A 19,907-nucleotide genomic window follows, 5' to 3' on the forward strand; every position below is an offset into this window, starting at 1 on the left:
TTTCCATCACGGCAAACGCCTCTCAAGATAGAGAAAGTGCTTACATGCGAGCCACATCTGCTCTCTGTCGCTGGAAAAACCACAATGAATGTGGTTCATGCAAGAATTCTAATTGCACACAGACTTGACTTTCAAACAGAAGACGTCTGTATCTTTCAAAGAAACTGTTCCACGAGACATTTGAAGTGCAACTGCAAAAATGCCACAACAACATCCTGAAATGCTGTGACTGACGGAAGTTTGGATTCTAACAACATCTGGCAGGAAAACCATATCTAAAAATCTAAAATGTTATTATCTTGTGATTTCTGCCTCATTTAAGCCCAGTAACCACCACTTTTTTACTTTAAAGTTAATAAAACATGTCAAAAATTGTATTATTACAGAAGTAATAATGACAAACAAATGGAATTCCACAGCAACATATTTAGAATGTACCATTTTTCTATTGACACTAATCTATTCCAGATGTATATAGCATAAATTCTGAAAATCCTTTGAGCATTAATGTGCTTTACCTCAATGACCTGCACCTGTTTGGTTCCGTTATGTACTGTTATGCACATTGATCCATAACTTGAAATGATACAAAAAAAATCTTAGTTGAGCAGATTTGACAAACTGGATTTAGGATGAAGAACTTTCAAACCTATGAAGAAAAAACTCAACACCACTTCCACAAGTCCAGTGCCTCTAACCGTTGGGATATAGAGTTAGCAAAATACACAAAGGAGCGCATGAAATTTAAATTGTGTCCTAGAACAAACTGGGTGCGGTTGCATCTAATAAGGATTCTTCCTGGCACCTAAAACCCTTCAGACCCTGGTGATGTCAGCAAGAGGCGTGGTCAGAGTCAGCACATTCAAGCACGTTTCTGCTGCACAACATTCTAAAACAAGGAGAACTAATTAGCAACTTAAAGTGTTAGTTATAATTACAAGAACGCTTCATCCTCTTTATAACAGCTTTAGGTGGTCTCTGTAAAAACAATTCTGACACTCGTGAGATCCAGTAGAACACAAAGAGGGCCAGGTGTGGTGAAAATGTGTGAGGGCCAGCCAATCGGCTTGCATTCCTCAACTAAAAAATTAAATTAATGATTTTTTAATAATGGGATACTTTTCTTTACATAGAACTGAAATTTCCATTTATACCAAAATAACTGTTAATTTCAGATTTAAAAAACGGTAATAAAAGATTGAAAATGTCCGTCTATAAAAAACCCTAAAACTGTCAACATTAAATCTGAGTTCACATGAAATGTTACATATTATTCACTATTAACTCGTGAACAAGAAAGTAGTTATCTTATTAGGAAGTACAAACCACTGTGCTTTAACAGAGAAATATCATGTCATTGTCTATTCCACTCCTATATTAGCAACTGAGCAACTTTAAAAATAAAAAAAAATAATCGCTCCCCTTTTTCCCCGTGTCTGTCTAAATCAAATGAAATGCTACAATGTTACTCTTCCTGTAAACTTTCCGGTTTATTTTTTATACCCTTCGTTTTAAAATTGAGCTGGAAAATGTCGCAAAAGGGTCCTGCAACATTGTTTTAATACATTTCCAACAGGGGTCCCCAAACTTTTTCTTGTGAGGGTCACATAACCGTTTTCTTCCCTGATGTGTGCGGTTTGTAGGCAAACAGAAAAAGTGGAACAGTCCCAGCCTAAACGTAAACACTTATGGTTTTCCAGAAAGCCACGCATAACTCCTTTTAGTAATCTTCACGGAAAAAAATAATACTAAAACATTTTAAAAACAAAACCAAGACCCGAGTCTGGATCTCCCTGAGATGGTCCCCAGCTCCTATAAAATACAGAAAGGGAATCCAGTGTCAAAACTCTGCTGAACCAATCAGATCGCCGATCCCTAATGAGATTTCCCAAAAGGTGAACAATAACAGCCAATCGCAATCGTGAAATTGTACACAGATTTTAGAAAGTGCTGGCGGCCTCTAATCATTGACTTTATGACAAGAGCCTAGAATGTGGGCCGAATTTTGGCCCACGGGCCGGACTTTGGACATGCCCGCAGTAGAATGTCACAACCTGAGACTAAGTCAGAAGTCCGTCTTCAGCTCCTCAACAAAATGACAGTCTGAGTGAAAGGTTGGAAACAGGAGGCCATTAGGCCTTCAAACAGGACGATACTAGGAAGAACAGTTACTTCCAGCACAGATAGCCACGAGGGCTGGAGATCAAAGAGACGAAAGCATCCGTTTACAATGGCCGCCACACCGACAGTATGTCCATTGCGAATCGTTATGAGCAAAACAGGTGGCATTTACGAAAGAAGAACTGGTGCTTAAGTTCAATTAGCTGAAATTGGACATTTTTCCGTTGCAAAACTTGAGCTTCAGGGAGAGAGGGATGAATTTTGTTTACACTTCTGAGCAAACAACCCTTTCAAATGATGTACATTTCGTGTAACAGAAACACATAATGACAACATGCGTCCCACTCAATGAGTATCATGATGAACAGACTGTGAGGCCACACCACCCCGGGACAAGAAGACGGTTAGAGAAATCCCAAAAACAACAAAGACAGGGGGGGAGTTTGGGACTTTCATCTTTATACTTGGAAAATCTGTGCTCAATTCTCTTAAGAGCATGTCTGGAGACAGCACTTCACTTTAAATAATATAATTATAATGCATTATTTCCTAAAAATGTTTTCACAGTAGATTAAAGTAGCTGTGGGGGAAACAAAAGAGGAAAAAAACAAAAAGTTTTAGTTCTGAATTCCCCTTTTTCTTAAAGTAAAGTTATAATTAAAATGACATTTTTTTCAAAATGAAAAAAAAAACGACATTAACACCATATGTCTACAGTTCATGCACATCTGTGGGCAGGCTTCTGTTTAAGACTGCTTTGGGTTAGTTTGCACCATGTGATATTTCCAGACGAGAAAAAAAACTGGGACCTGCAGATGCTTTCATACAATGAACGGAAAAAAACTGGAGAAAGAATTTTCCATTTCTGATTTACAGATGGATTTTTAGTAACTTTCAGTCCAGCTGTACTCTGAACTCTCCTGCCTCTTTTCACGCTGGTTTAGACCCCTTTGCTCTGCAGTTTTATCCGCAGCCTTCCTTCTAAACACCGCTCACATTTAATGGATGGATCGACTTAATGACTGTGGATAAAAATTACAACCTGGCTGCATTTCACTGTGATATTTAAAAGGCGCCATGCTTTCGACTGTGATTGTTAGACTGCTGGATGAGGAGAGATCCAAAATTAATAACACTGACAGATATTTATTATCTCTGCCTCAAAATCCAACTAGGAAGGAGAAATATCCAATCTTCAAGGAGAGCGAAAGCCTTAAATAAAGGTAAAATGACAGGCAGAGCAGAACCCATGGGAAGTGGGTAATTGAGCAGAACATATCTTGATGTTCTGGTGAAACACTGCTCCTCATTCCTCCCTGCAGAGGATGAATCACACCATTGTCTGTATCAATAAATTACATAAGTGCTACGGAATACTCACTGGCTTCAATTGCTGAGCAGAAGAAAGCCCAAATTGGGTAACCACTGCTGTTTGAATGAATTAAGTGTGGCACACTTTAGTTTAATAGAAAACTGCCAAAGATTGCTGTTTACACAAGTAAACGGATGTCTTTCCCTCTTTAAAAAAAAAAAAAAAATCCACTAAATGAGCTGGATTTACTCGGAGGAAGAAAGTGAGAAACAGAAAATCAAATACTATTGAGTATCAGATTGCAGAAGGATCATTTTCAACTTTCTCCATGTCAACACAGCAACGCGATACCTCCTCTTACCCATAATCATTTCACATATGTCCCATCCGGCCTCCCATGTGTTAATTCAACAAACCGCACGAGACTCTTAATGTTAGCCGACAGCTGCTCGTCTCTGCGTGCCGAACTATGGTGAGAACACTTGTGACATGACAGATGGAGGATGTGGCCTCTTTTAACAGCAAGAGGTGGACAGGCTGACGAAGGGTGAGGCTGTCTGGGGTTTGGGACGATGTCTCTCGGGGACTGAACAAATCCCGAAAGCTTCCAGACAAGACCAAACACATCTCAGCGTTTAGATTAAACGCAGCCACATAACAGGAGGATTGATTGAGTGCAGCAGCTTCTTTGGTGCAAAGGGAACGGCCTGAATCCATTTTCAAGCCTGAATTTTAAGATTTTTTTTGAGGAAAGGAGTAGTTACGTCAATGCATCAGATCAGTTTGTGTTTTTTTACTCTCGATGGCTTCAAGGAAACAGAACAGGACACAGACCAGAGCGTTTTTGCAGCTATTTCTGCGGGTGTACTCACAGATATCAGGCGATTCATCCGAGCCATCTGGACAGTCCTTCTCTCCATCACAGCGCCAACCTTTAGAGATACAGGTCACTTGGTCCTTACACACAAACTGCTTTGGGCTGCAGGTTCTGGGTTGGTCCTCCGGTTTGGAAGCTGATAAAAAAAAAAAATGTGTTACTCTCAATTCTTGTCAAAATACAACACATATAAGTAAAAAAAAAAAAGGAACTTTTGTCATATTATGCACAAAGTTCATGCTTGTTTGTGTTTATGTCGGAGCAACAACTAGGCTGGAAGTTTCCGGTAGATTTGAACCCAGCAGATAAAGTAACATGTGAGGGTCAACTTGTGTTAACAATGATGTGTTTTGTGTGAGAAGACACAGGCACATTCAAAAAGAAACCCAACAGGTTCATAGCCAACAGTCGTGCCTTGTAGTTCTGGGTTTGTTTGTCGTCTTGGACTTTTTTCTGCTCTTTTAAAAGTCTCGAGGCGTTTCTCAAACCCAAACCACAGAGGCCCCTTCATGTGCCACAGCTAGGACATAACTGAGCATTCAATCACCGTCTGGCCCATGGGAAACTGCAGCGTTCTGGGCAGCAAGTCAGCACAGATTGTTGAGGTGCACCACAGCAACACTGGTGACCCACCAGAACCCAAACACTGCTGACACGCTCTAACTCAGGAAAGGCCGGTCAGAGTGGAGCTGGACCGTCACAGAGCAGAGTCCGTCTGTCCCTCCGTTAGTCCTCCTGTCTGCTGAAGTAGTTCAGTAATCCAACCTCTGCTTTCTCATATTCCTCTCTCACAAAGATATGAACTCATCCACGACCCGAGTCCATGTGTCCGTTCTACTTTTCAACCTTTAGCTGAAGTAAAAGTACATAAAATTCATATACATTTAGGAATGTTTTTAGAGTTTTAATGCTTATATTAGGGATGTAAAAGATATTGATGTGTCTCAAAAAATTAAATGGGAAAAAACGCAATAATGGTTGAAAACAACAGATATGTTATTAAAAAAGTATAAAATCATGCTGGAAGTAAATCGTCTGTTTCTGGAAATCCGTCAGTTTCTCCTCCTGCTATTCTCTCTACTGTCTTTTCTTTTTGTGTACACATGATGCAAACAAAAAAACGTCAGGTAAAAAGTCACAATTGGTTGAAGGTAAACCCCACTGTGTGTTGTGTGCATTAAACATTTTTTTCAGAGCACTGCAAAGAATACCTGGAAAAATTAAGGACACATTAACTACAAAGAACAAAAGTCTAAAAGACTTAATGCAGGTTTTAAGGTTTGAAGCTGTTATGTCAGACTTTTTATTTTTTCTGTTTAAAACAAAAAGTACCAGTAAAAAAAAAAAAGAAAGAAAAATCTCTTTTAAAAGGACATTTTCATTTATAGTTTTAAATGCAAATTGAGTAATAAATGTCAAGATAGTATCCATTTAGGTAAAATAATTAGACAGTGTTTTATTACCACTCAATTCGTGGACCATGTATTGAAATGTGTTTTAAATTATGTGACACAAAGATGCACATCCATTACAGAGTATTGCAATTGAGTTATGGGAGTCTTATTGAACGTCTCCAACAATATTATAAAAAAATAATAGTTTATTTTGGACTTTAGATCAAGGGTTTGTAGGGTTGGTTTATTCTGATATTTGTTTTTAATTTCTTTACTTAATAGTTATTATTTATTTTATTTTAATTTATTTTTTCTGTCTTTTTTTATTAATTCATCAAAAAAATGGGTTTCTTATAACGGTGTAAAGTTGTACAGAAGTAGTGAGTATGTTAACCAACAACTGAGTATTTCTTCATGTACATTAGTTGTATTTAAGGTGGAGTCAATAAAATTGTTGATCATAAAAAAAGAAGATACACATCCATTGTTTTGGGGTGTCTAACTTCTTACAAAAAGAGGAAAAATACTCGACTGGACAAGCAGTTTTAACAAAACACAACAAAAGAATTCAAAGTTTTTCTTTAATTATTTGTATTAAATAACAGCACTCTTTAAAAAACATATTAATATTTTCATCAATAAGTATGATTGGTTTTGTACAAAAATTTCCAGTAGAGTCATTCATATTAGTCACATTTTCTTGTTTGTTTCTATAAATGATGTCACAATAACACAATTTTTTTCAATAATTTAGAGTAAAGTCAGTTTAATGACAAACATTATTAATCCGATTATTATTTTTAAAAATAGTCTGTGAGTTTATTTTCCTGCTTGTGGATTCACGTTTTGGTTAAATTTGTAACTTTCACATTTATCAACTACTAAATACAAACATATAATCCTTCAAAATAAAAGTATTGAGAAATTATTGGGTAAAAATGCCCCCAAGTAAACAAAAATATTCAAGAGACTGGTTTACACTTTATAGAAGAATCGCAAAAAAATAAAAAAAAGAAAAGATTGATACACTGAACAGTTGTGAAGCATAACTCTGGAAAGGACCGTCCCAAAGGTCTCATTCTAATTCTCTGCAGAGACTGAGCCCTCACTTGCACTGGTTGACTTGCCTGCCTCTGTACTTGGCAGGCAGGAGGGGGTGATGCGTGCTGGGGGGTAGAAGGGTGTACCGCAAGAGGGCCGGGATGTGACTGAAATCACAAGAGGGCATCAAGCCGGACTATCATTGCAATCACGTTCTTCTTGACCGTCAAGCTACTGTGGTTCCACGCTGGTTTTTAAAGTGTTTACATCAACCGTGGAAACACGGCCAAAAAGAAACACACATCATCAGGCACATTCTGATATTTAGGAAACGGAGCACCAGAAAGCACAAAAGACAAAGGTTTACAGAACAAACTGGATTGAATGTTAGAGATACAAAATAACTGAAAAATTAGTGTTTGCTTTTTTATTTTTATCATGGTTGTTATTGTTCTCTTTAAGTATGTCAAATGTTGATGAGGCTCATAAAGCTATAACACTGTAATTCAAGATAAGAGTGAAATCTAAGAGGAAGGAACACACAGCAGTGCTGTAGTAAACAAAAGAATGGCAGAATAGTCTTAGCTTATGGCCAATTCACTCCAATAGCTCCATTGCACATTACCAAAATCTTAAAATGTTTTGAACGGTGCAAGGTTCACTTGGCTCATTTGAGTTTATGCGCTGGCATGTAATCTGTCACCATTAAACCCGTCTTCTGGGCTCTGAGGTGAAATAAGGGCGTTGCAGCTTTTGCTGCTTTGGACACTCTGCTCCCTGTGTAGATTTGTGAAGTTGAACCACTTTTTTTTCTTCTTGTGATCAGACATGAATCGGCAAATATAACATTCTGGGTCATCGCTTCACACGACAGAATGAAATGGCTGAAGACAGTTTGTCCTCGGAGCCTAAATCTGAGGTTGTGGCTGCAAAGAAGTTGGAGAAAAACTTTCCTTTAACAGCTCAAACTCAGATGTGTTTTGTTAATTCAGCTTGCAAAGGCACAGTCTTTTTCAAAGTTACTCCCAAAATGTTGAGAAGTTCGTTTGGATGTTCAGTTTTAGCTACTTACGGCCAAAAAAAAAAATGGATACGAATGATAAGTTTGTCATTTAGAACCAAAACTTTAAACCAAAGGCTTTTGGAAGATGTTCATTCATAGTAGTAATAAAAAAGGGAAGTTTTTTCCATAAAACTCTTTAAAATCGCAGTTTGAAGAACTTCAGTGCATACCATTCCTTCCAATATTAAATTTACAGTGTCTAATTTTGGTTTAGCATTTAAATAAATGAGTGAAAATCTATGATTTATAATAAAGAAAAAGGCTATAACCAATTATATAAATGTACATATATAAAAGCATCTGATTAGTAAGAGAAAGACAAAAACACTCAGTTCGTTTCCCATTGACTTGCTATAATTTTAAAACTTAAGAAAAAAAAAAAAAGCAAACGACTTTCCATTCCTTATAAGGAATTCAAAAGCATGTGCAGTTTGCCAATTTGCTCATGTTCCATTCTAGGAGCTGTTGGCATATTAATCTGTGCTCCAGAGTGCAATGCTTTCTTGGCACAGTCGGGCTTGCCTCATCATTTAATCAGGAACTCGCTCAGCCATTGCAGCTCTGAGCACGCCAGTCTTCTCAGCTGACTGGAGCAAATTAAAAGTTTGAAAGTTGAATCAACAGCTTTTACACTACAGGTTAAGAGAATACCTAAATTGAGGTTCAGTGTTTACCTAAACCTGATTAGTTTTGAACCTTTTATTTTTCTAATAATCACCTTTAAGATTCCAGATGCTTTCAGACACACAATGTAAAACAAATTCTACTTTAAGGGAGTATTCAGACTGGAAACGTCCGTTGGTTCTGATCGAGTCCTAAATCTTGTGTTTGGTCTTGCCATTAATCAGACATTTCTGCTCCAAACCAAAGCTTGTAAACAAAACCATGTGACTAAAGATCTCTTCAGTCATTGGCCAGGAATTAAGAGGGCGGGGCAAAGCAACGAGAGAAAAACTAATCAGAGTCCTACGCTTCACGACCTTTGTCAAGATAGTTCTAACTTCATTGACCAATTTTGAACGTCTGTTTCAATGTCAGGAACAACACTTACTTTAGCTGCTTTGGTACGGTGGAGGCATGATACAAGATGGTTGCTAAGGAGACGACAGCTATGAAAGTACGCTGGTAAGTGTTTATGACACTGTTGGGACAAAAGTGTGAGAAGCAATGGGTATTGTGTTAAAAGTTGTTTTAATGAAACTGCACTAATCAGACCACATTTCAATGAGTTGCTGTGTCTCTTCGGTTGCTTCTGTTTTACTCTGTTTACATCCCGTAAGGCCCGACTACGGTGGCCGTTTTGGTCCAGTTGAGTCCTGAACCAGGGACACTTGGGTGTATTCAGACTGAAAATGTGTTCTGGATTATCAAGAGAAACTAATTCTAGTTCACTTTAAGCAAACCAAATGTGTCCACATCCTCAATATGATCTTTAATTTCAATTCAACTGTTTTATTCATATGCGCTCTAGTGTGACCCAACATTTTGTTAAAAAAAAAAAAAAAAAAAACTGGAGTGACATTTATAGTCAAAAGAAGAGTGTTTTATTATTAAATTAATTAATTAAAAAGTATAAAATAATGTAGAAGATGTAAATTGACTCTAAAGACTGTGCAAAGTTTTTCATGAAAATTTGCCAACTAAGTGCTTCATTTTGGAGCCGTCATACACATAATGCAGTAAAAGCCTGAGTTATTTCCTGGCATGTGGATCTCCAGGCTCTACTTGACTGACTTGGAGTATATTGCATGCTGCATGAAGCACAAAGTGGATTTTTTACTTGTGCATGGTTCTTCAGACCCCATATCTTTTAAACAGTGCACAAAGCAATGCCCCGCAGCTCTATGAATAGCAAAGAGTATGAAAACATGCGAGAATAAGGGAGGTATGACTGTACAGGGAGCTTGGCTCTTATAGAAACCTCCTAAGAGCCCGACAGAGCTGCTTCAAGCCCATTTGCTCGTTCACAGGAGACCGTTTTAGAGTCAGTCTGATTGGATCTACTGAGAAAAAAAAGCGACAGAGGAACTACTTTGGGATGAACTGGGGTGAAGCTGTGAGTAAATGGGGTTGTCGCACCATTTCACCGGCCAAGTGATGGAGGCATTTAGACATCAGCGACATGGGACCTAACACTGACCACATTCCACTTCCATCTGCCTTCCTGAAAATGGCCATCTGACTCTCTAGATTAACTCCAGATCCACGCAGCACATTCCAGTAGTATCTAATTGGTTTCATGTGTGCAGTTTTGCCTCCAAAGCACAATCCATTACAGACAGACAGACAGCTGGATGTTAAACAAACCAAACAGCTTGGAGTTTGAGGTTAAATTATCCTTGTTTGCCCCAAGAATGCTGGGAAACTTAACACAAACTGTGAGAGTGGGAAAAAAATGTTTTTTTTTAAAGCATTTTGAACAGGATTGTGTTAAAAATGTAACTACACTGTGATTAAGAATGTTCACCATAGTCTTTAGGTTTTAGGAAAAGCAAATCCAGCTGCTAAGCAAACACACACCCAAAGTCATCGTGACCTTTGTGGGTTCTAGAAACTGAAACTGGATACAATTCTACAAATGAAAGCGGGAAATTAGAGAGAAACAGGACCCAGAATGTCTAGAGTTTGGACTTGTTGTCAAAGTTTGCCTGCAGGAGAAAACGGTGTCAATAACTAAAGGAAAATAAGCTTTTCTCTCACTAGAAACGTTAAACATGGTGTTTAGAATCTGGGCCAGTACCATGACGATAAAACATTGTTTTTTATAGTTAACAAGGCAGTGAAAAAAAAAGGGTAATTTTGCACCGAGCGTGTGTGTAAGCGGAGGAGGCAGCAGCAGTTCACATGTTTGGAGTACACCAACACAAGAGGAGTAAGAGTGAGTTAATAACAAAAAGCATACACAGCATGGAGAGCAGCAAGCTGTCAACACCAAGAACGAAACTCAAGGAATTCAGTTTCCATCTCCAAGCAAAGTTTTTACACCAAAACAAGATTATATGTGCACAGGGGGAAACGAAAAGTGCAAGCAAAAGTAGTTTAACATGAATTGATAGATATGTTCCGTATTAATAATAAGACTTATCAGTATGTGGAGGTTGAAGACAAAAATCAAATGCTTAAATCTTATCAAGAATGTCCCATAGTAACTAAGTTTTTTTTTGTTTCATTTATTAACATTTTACTTTGGTCTATTTGGTATTTAATTTTCTGGGAATTGTGTTTTAGTTTTTGGAATTTTGTTTTCTAAAATGTGCTTTTTTTTGTTGTTTTTGTGATCTTTAATATTGTGGTTTTTAGGGTGTGTTTTGCCCTTCAGGGCCACCATCCAAGTCACTGTAATATTTTCCTGAATCTAAGAACTTCTGATTTGTTCATTAAATAAATGCATTGATTTGAAAAGCAGCGGTAAACTGTTCAGTTACTAATACTCTTACATAAGAATAAATAACAAAAGGGCTTCCATCTAAATAGGTAAAGAAAGAATGAAAAGCTATAGCTAGCATTGTAAGTTTATATCCAGAAATCAGAAAATCAGGCATTTCAAAGTCCAAATGTAAATGAATTTTCCCCCCTGTAAAGTAATAATCATTTTTACAACAAAAAGACCAATGCCTGAAAAACAAAACATGCATGAATTAAAGGAAGGATCGTAAAAAGAAAAAAGCTCTGCAGAGATTTTGTTTTTTAATTTCCTTTGGATCCCCATTTTGTGGAAAAAAGTAATAAAAGTCTGTCAAAGACCAATTTTAAGTCTTCTGTTGACCATTACTGGAACTTTTGAAGCACCCCTGTGTACAGCTTAACAGTGGTGGAAACTTCACTGTAAAAGCCAATTCACAGCCAGGCGCTCAGGCGATTAAACCACTCAGCGGTTTGTAATTTCTGAATCTATTCCTGTTCAAAAGGACATGACAAATGAGGCCCAAGTCTGGAGAGTTCAAACTTACTCATGTTTTAAAGACTTGTCTGTCAAATCTCACAAAAAGAGGTCACACCTGTGACCTTAGAGATAAACTGGTGAGGTTCGGACCAGAACAGCAGAATGTCATGAAAAAAATATGATTCACAAAGTAAGAGTATGACAAATGAGCATAAGCATAAATCAAAATAGGCTCACAATGCGGCAAAAGAGAGCAGCTTCACATTCATCTTGTACGTCTGCTTCGCACAGCAATATGCAACCACAAAGGAACAGTCAACCCAGATCTGAGCCGGTATGAAAACAGAATATAGGAGCCGCAATACAAAAATCTGGAGATATAAATTGAAGCAACGAGTGGAAACCAGACATTTGGAAATGCGGTCTACTAAAACCAGCAGAGAAAAGCAGGAATGAGGAACAAATTCATTCTGGTCCTATGCAGAATAAATGACTTGAGCTTCGATGAAAGAGGAAAACCAAAGAGGAGGTTCACGGATATATCCAAGGAGGACATGAGGGTGGTTGGTGTAAATAAAGAGGACGCAGAGTTAGATGGAGGGGGATGTTTCACTGTAGCGACCTCTAAAGGGGACAGCCGAAAGACAAAGAAGACTTGATATGAAGGATGTCTGTTGCTGATTAAATTAGCATGGACTAAAATGAATCCATCAACACTCATTAGATTCACTCCATCACTGTGAAATCATATTTTTGACCAAATAATACACAATTTTGTTCAAGTAGATTTGACAGTCAAAATCACATTTTTGAAGTTCTTGAGACTCTGAAAACCAGCTTTTATTAAAGAAAAGTTAACTGCACACAAGTATGGAAGTAAATTCCGACATGTTTTATTATTTTGTTTTTTTCCAGACTATGTCAGAGATTGTACTTAACTTGTTGAAAAGGAATCTTAAAAATGTATTTTTTTTTTATTTGTTGGTAAAACACGCATCTAAAAGGTGAAACCAGACTAAATAAACTGAAATCAGTGATCAAGCTTTATCCTTATCAAAGTACCTCTCTTGTTAGAAGCAATTGTAGTTTTTTTTAAAGTCTCCTAGCTCTTTCAAAATGTTTTCTTCGTGAACTGATTATTTGGTTAGTCATTTTTTTAGCTTTGGTTTTCAATAAAACTTATTTTAAACCATTGACTATATTAAAACAAACTAGAAGGTTTTATCAGTTCTGATAACAAGTGGATCAATGTTGATTTCAGCAGTATACCCAACTTTCTGGTTGGGTTCTTCTCAATTGGATGGAGAGATTAGCTTCAGCAGCAATATTCTTCTCTGTCACTAAAATTGTGTGTTGTGTACAGATGAAGTGAAAGCAAAAATATCTGATGCACTGCAGGAACTTAGGAAATTCGATTATATCTCAAAACAGCAAAGGTTCTGCACTGGCCTAGTGTGAAAGCTGCCACAAGTCCAAAGATCAGTTGACTCTCTGGTCAAGTGGGAAGCCAGCAGCTCCAACTACCTACAAGGGTACATGTGCATGTGCTGACAAAGCCTGGCAAAAAAAGAGGAGTTCAGTGTTGCGTAAAAACGGGAAAAACATTTATCTCAATTATAAGGCTAAAGACACAATATCTTCCTAAAAACCCTCCAAACAATACAGAAGAATAAAAATTAAACATTTATGGCAAGCCTGTTTTATTCTTAAAACAAGAACCTTTATTATCAGATCAGGTCTTTAAAGGGAACTCAAACTCACTGTATTGATTAATTCAGTGTCAAAACACTCAATTTTCTAAAAGCCATGGACTCCAAAGCAGAAATAAAGACAAGTAGAACCACCTTCCAAGCACTAATGTCTTCTGGCCTCACTAACACACTGGGTGAGAAAGTCTCTGTTTACCTGCAAGGTTTCCAGCTAAAAGGAGCAATTACCAGTAATTTCTAAACAAGGAGAACACATACAGATGTTCCACCAGATGTCCTGGTGACAGATCAGAGGAGAAAGCCTCACTAGGGTCAGGCAAACTGAAGGCCTCTGGGATTCAACCTCTTCATCACCCCAGAACATTTGGGAAACTGGACTGCACTTTTGTTTGTTTTCTTCCAAAGCGAGTGAAAGAGATAATACAAAAAACTAGAACATTAAGACAAAAGTAGCAGCAAAAAAGTGAAAACAAAAAAGTAACACAAAGAACAAATTGTTAGGTTATATATATCTCATTTAAATACTAACTGTTTCGTTTTCATTTATTTACATTTAGCAGCTTTTTATTTAAAGACTGTAATAAATGCAAAAACCATGCAACATCCCTCCAAACATTTGGCTAATTTGATCTTGTGGTGATCAACCACAAGGTGAGAGGGATCTGTTGGTGGAGAAACAAAGGGTAGACAGAGCGGCAGGCCCAAACGTGCCGTGAGAGTCTGCTGGGAACGTCTAGTGAAGGCCACTACCAGAAGAGTTTTTAACTCCCACATCCAGTAGAGCTTTAATAGGTACTGAGGGAGGTGGGAGTCATCAAGTCTGTGTAAATTTTTTTTTCCACCTCCATCGTCATTGTGGCTGTGGATGTAAGGTCTCTGATGCCTGTCAAAATGGCAGTCCACTAATTTGGTGGTGGCGGTTGATGAAGGATGCCACCAAATGAAAGGAATCCTATCTAGCCTGGCTGGCTTGTGGGACCCAGAGATAGCTGGCTGACATCGGGAGTCCAAGCAGTATGAAGCACAGGAAGTTGCAGACACAGAAACTTAGTTCTGGGAGAAGTTTAAGGAGGTAAAGACGAAGGATGGTCTCAAAGCACTTCTCGAAAATCCTTTGGCACCTCAGGAGGGGAAACAGTTCTTTCTTGATGCAGAAAGCTGTTGACTTCAAGTGAGGACACTGTTGAGGGGTGAAAGGAATACTTTGAGGAGCTCCTGAATCCCACAGAAACACCATCACTTGAGGCAGCAGGGGTGGAGGACGCTGGTAGACTCCATCAACCAAGCTGAAGTCAACATTTTGATAAAAAAAATCCTCTATGGATGAGGTCCGCCCTGATGACCTAGGTGACATGCTTTAGTGACATTCCATAGCAGTCAGGGACCGTGCATCTGGTCTGGCAAGACTAGTTCCTCAATTCAAGATGGGAGGAAGACCAGAGAGAGTGCTCCAACTAGAAGTGAAATCACACTACTCAGCTGTTCGATCTTAGTATAACAGTAATAAAGTCTAACCTGCCTCTAGTCTCTTTGTCACCACAGCCAGAAACCATTTGGAGTTTGGTTTAGAGATAACAGAATTTCCTCTAATCTTTTTCCAGGTGATGTACTCCTGTTGGCTTCATCAAACCAGCATCTTCAATGTCCACTGGGGGGTTCACAGTCAAATGTAAAGTGACTGGAATGAAAATTACTTTCCAAGCCAAAAGCAATGGTTCCCAACTGGAAAAGGGTGGCTTGCCCTCTCCAAGTAGGCAGAGAATTTATGTCTCAAGTGTGGGACTTTCAATATTGTTCAGTCATATTCACAAGCAAGTAAAGGATGGAGTATGAGATTGACAGGCGGTTGCAGTAATACGATGCAAAACTTAATACATTACAGTGAAGAATGAGGTGAACTGAAAGTCATAGCTCTCAATTTATTGGTCAGGCTATGTTCCTACTCTCCCCTATGGTCAAGATTACCTAAATCTCATGACCGAAAAAAACCATAACCATATGTCCGAGTCTCTGATTGGTCAAATGTCAACTGGTCTAAGTTTTAATGCATGCTCAAATTGCAGTGTGTTTTACCCCAAAAATATTCTTAAAAATGTGCGTAGCTATGCGTGAACTTGAGAGTTTTGAACGTGGAAGCCCAAAATGCATTGTGAAAATATATTTTCACTGAAAGTGGCTGCTCAAACGTGCATTGCTGACGCTGATGAGGGGCACGGTCACTTGCTCCTCCACCTCAAGAGAAGCTAATTGAGATGGCTCAGGTCTAAGCCCACTTAGGAGAGGTATTCCTGGGCGAGTCTTCATGGATGAATGCTCTGGGAAAATGTGCTGAAGGGACGATGGTTTGTTGGCTAGCCACAGAACAAAACGAGGAGATCCCCGAGCAGAACTGGAGTCAATTTCTGTGACGTGTGAGGTCTAAGCATCTAAACTTAGACTGCTACCTTTCTGACTTCACTCTAGATTAGTAAAAGATGGATGTATGGATAGACAGAGAATAGGGGCCAAATTATGAACTTGAACCAAAACCAAAGAGAAGTCAATGTAGATTAAAAAAAAGAAGTCAACAGGGCTTAAGGTTTTTCTGCAATTACAAAAGATGTTTCAGCCCTTAGACTTTCTCGATTGTTGTTTACCTCTCGCCTTATCCCTTTAGGGGTCGCCAGAGTGAATCAACTTTTCACTGATTCGCACAGGCGGTCTGGCAAAGATTTTTCACCTGATGCCCACCCTTCATGACACAACCCTGTAATTTTATCCGGGCTGGGGACCAGCACAGGGAGGCCCAGACTTGGGCCCTCTTGTGGCTACATAGCTAGGCAGTAGCGTAAAGGGTCTTGCTCAAGAACCTACACTGGATGAAGCGTATTGCGCACCCTGATTTCCCACGAGCCAGTCCCGCACTTAACAAACCGCTAGAGACTCAATTCTGACGTCAAAAGGAAAACCACAAAGAACCAAAGAAAACAAACACAAATAAGTAGATGGGCAAATATACAAGTGTTATACAACCCTCTTTGATTGGGCTTGATCTCAATAGTTCAAGTCAACTTTTTTCTTGTTTCATTCGTCTCTAACTCCAGGTTTTCAGCCCTTTCAGTCACATCTCAGTTGGATTAATGGTCTCCCTGTTTCCAGATGTTACATACTGATGGAGGAGGAGGAGGGAGGAGCTTGCAGAGTCATGCAACCTCAGCTCTCCCTCTTAAACACCAACTTATGTAAGATACTTTCAAACCAGCAGGCCCATGTGGCTTTATACATTCATATAAGGTGGGTGACTAATCTCACTGACGGAGTTCCAATTTGGGTTGATTCCCACTAAAAACAAGAGAAATGAATAGTCGTGTGTAATGGTCAACATCATTAGAATTTCAAATCGATTGAGATTTTGACTCTCCAAAAAAGACAAAGCAAAGCTGTGCGCTCAACAGGTCTACAGGCACAGTATCACCACAAGAGCAATGGTGCATTTGATACCTCATAATTACCGGCAGGGATTCGGGAGCATTAAGGAGCTCCCGGGAGGTAAGAGGATAAACGCACACCATTGATTTCACTCTCAGACGGAACCTGGCTGTCACATAAACTGTAATTTCCAGGCAGCCACCAGCCTGACACGTCGAGACAAGGCGCGCCATTGGGAAGCAAGCGCACCACCGCTGTGTTTGTCTGCGCCAAAAATATATAAAAACCTGCAAACAAACCCGCAAAAGGAGGGGAAATAAATGATTGGAGCTCGCAGGTTTGGACGAGGAAGTCACGGCGTTTGGTTGATTACCTGAAAAGCAGCAGGTTTGCTTTGAGTGGCTATCAGCTGTAGCCATTCAGGGGAACGTAGAGGGACATTTTGGGGGGTAAAAAGCATGTTTTGCACCAGATTTGTGTAAACGGGTTCATTCATGGTGAAATGTTGAAAGATTGAATACCCTCACTGTCTGCGCTCCCAACAGGGAGGCCCTTTCTGTGCGCTCCAGCAGCAGCTTTAAGGAGGCCGAAAACGCCGTTTTTTGGTTGGATACTTTTATGCAAGGTTCGGCTTTCAGACTCCCTTTCCCTTGCGTGCAAAGAGACGCTTCTGGATGGGGTTTGTGGAGTCGGAGGGGTTTGAACCCACAGGCCTGTGCGCAGATGTTTCGCAAAGGCAAAGTGCTTTGAAAATGACAAAAGCAACCCAACAGGCTTCTCACTCACTCACCTCCGTCTGCACCGTTAGATGTTATCTCCAGGCAGAGCATAAATCCCAAGCAGAGCCACCTCATCGCCATCTCCGGCACTGCTGCTGCTGCTGCTATTAGGACGGGGGGGAATGAAAAGTTGGCCGGACTTGCCCGTTCAGCCGCCTCATCCAGCGGTCCGGGTGCAGTTATCCGTGCACCCTTGAGTCAGTCCCGCACGGGGGGCTGCCTCCTCACGCAGGCTCCCGCAATCACCACCAGAGCCGCCCGCTGAGGCTACATGCAATGTAGCAGCTCGACCTCAAACGCCGCTGAATGAATATTCAAACATAATGAAGCTCTATTATCCCTCCGCCTTTAAATCACCATGCCACCAGAACGCTGTTGGTTTGTACAAAAGAGGCGCTCCTTCTTTTCTTCCTTCCTTTCTTCTTATCAACTTGAGAAGAAAACACAAAAATCAAAGAAAGGTGAAACGGCGTCTCTGTCGTCGTAGCACAGCGGTCTCCTCGCTCTTGTGGCTGCACGAGTCTACGGTCAGTCTGAAATCCCAGCACTGTGGACGAACCCGTGACGTAACGCTCTCCACGATGGACCACCGGACCATCTGCGCATGCTCCAGAACACCTTTTCTCCTATTTCATTCGCCTTTTTCCCCCTTCAGCGCTGGAGGTGCAACTGACTCTACAGGAGCAGCCATTATGGGTCAATATTTCTGAAGGATGCTGTGATTTCACAAAAATCTAGAGAGATTTGACAGTTTTATCGAAGCTATTAATAATTTAATATATATTTTTCCCGTCATGTTTTTTGTTAAATTATAAATATGCAAACATTATAATTATATGTTACTTAGTAAAAACTTGAAATACTTTTTAAAGTTTAAATTATTTTAATTACTATAAAATATTTGTCATTGACTTTCAACGTTTGCATTCTTCAACAAAGTGCGCCCTCTAGTGTTAAGCAGAGACATCACTGTTTAACAAAAAACATTTAAAAATTTAAATTGACTATATTACAAAACATAGAACAATTAGAACATTATAAAATAAGGATTGCTATCATAAATTGGATACAATCTTTAAGTGATTAAAAACAGAGGGAACAACCAGAGTGAAACAACAAAAACAAAAGATATTAAATATAAAATTCAGCAGAAAGGCAAAAAAAATAACATTATATTTTCACTCATCTATAGAAATAACAGGAACATTTGTACCTATATGTTCTTATTATTTATTTATTGTTCCTTAATGAGTTTTAGTGATTCCAGGTATAGTTTAAAGTCATTTTTGCATATCTTATTTTGATTTCAGTTTTACATTTATTTTTATTTATTTATTTTTGGTGGGTCATATATTAATTTAGCTGATTTTTGTTTTGTGTCTAGACTGAGAAAAATGTAAAACAGTTAAAAGGAAGTTTAGCTGCTAACAAAAATATTTTTAAAATGTTTTGAGTATGTTATAATAAATTCATTTTTTTCTATGTTTATGATAACCTTCACAAAGACTTTTTCCCTCTAAATTCTTTTTGTTTGTCAGAAGATATAAATTGTTATTTTTCTTAGTTTTACCCTCTAAAATGTTGTGTTTTATTGTCAGTTGACAATAAAAACACATCCGGTAGGCATATTCAACTGTACAAAATGTAAATCTAAAACAAATGCTCTTAGGCTTTTTTTATTTGCACACATTTTCATTTATTTATTGGTGTTAATGACTGTCTTTTTAAAATATTTATATACAGAATGTCCTAAATTGTTTCCTGAAGGTACCACCACACATTTGCCCGCAGGGGGCGCCAGTTATTTACATAGCTGAGATGAATGTAATCTAACTTTTATTTTGGAAGGCAACAAATGTAATCCAAACAGTTAGGATGAAAAAGAAATGTTGCTTTTTCCCTGAAGGAAGTTTGGTTATAGAAGATTCATATCTTTTCAGCTGGAATTAGAAATGCTGATAGAATTACTTTTTGCACGTATGATGGCGTAAATGCAGTCTTTTACCACTTTATTATGCACCATTCAAATGTCTCTTTATAGGTTTAGATCTAGTATTCTGTTTTAGCTTTCCTTTTAAATGCTGCTTGAAGATAAAGTATGTTAAAAGTACATTTGATCAGACTGGAGCTATGTCCAATCTGAATGCTTTAAATGTTGTTTTCCCTAAAAGTTTCACTCTCTTCTTTTCTATTCTAACTCTTTCCCTTCTTGTGTAAGTTATTTACTTGACATTTCCTGTTTTGTCATTCTGTTTGTCAACAAAGTAAGCTCAAACAACTGGTGTCACCTCAACCTGAAAATGCCCCCCTATATGGGCGA

General features: G+C 38.7%; 1 protein-coding gene across 1 annotated transcript in view; it reads right to left on the bottom strand.

Annotated features, from left to right (window-relative positions):
* LOC112159445 (low-density lipoprotein receptor-related protein 1) overlaps positions 1 to 18,156 on the bottom strand; it is an 84,521-nt gene extending 66,365 nt beyond the window's left edge. Inside the window, exons 1-2 of the mRNA XM_024293496.2 lie at positions 17,599 to 18,156; positions 4,306 to 4,446 (exon numbers count right to left, since the gene is read on the bottom strand). Coding sequence (XP_024149264.1) covers positions 4,306 to 4,446; positions 17,599 to 17,668 — 211 coding nt within the window. The 5' untranslated portion in view covers positions 17,669 to 18,156. The remainder of the gene's footprint in view (positions 1 to 4,305; positions 4,447 to 17,598) is intronic.
* Positions 18,157 to 19,907: the final 1,751 nt, after the last annotated feature.

The sequence above is a fragment of the Oryzias melastigma genome, linkage group LG7 (genome assembly GCF_002922805.2).
Source record: "Oryzias melastigma strain HK-1 linkage group LG7, ASM292280v2, whole genome shotgun sequence".
In the NCBI taxonomy this organism is placed as follows: domain Eukaryota; kingdom Metazoa; phylum Chordata; class Actinopteri; order Beloniformes; family Adrianichthyidae; genus Oryzias; species Oryzias melastigma.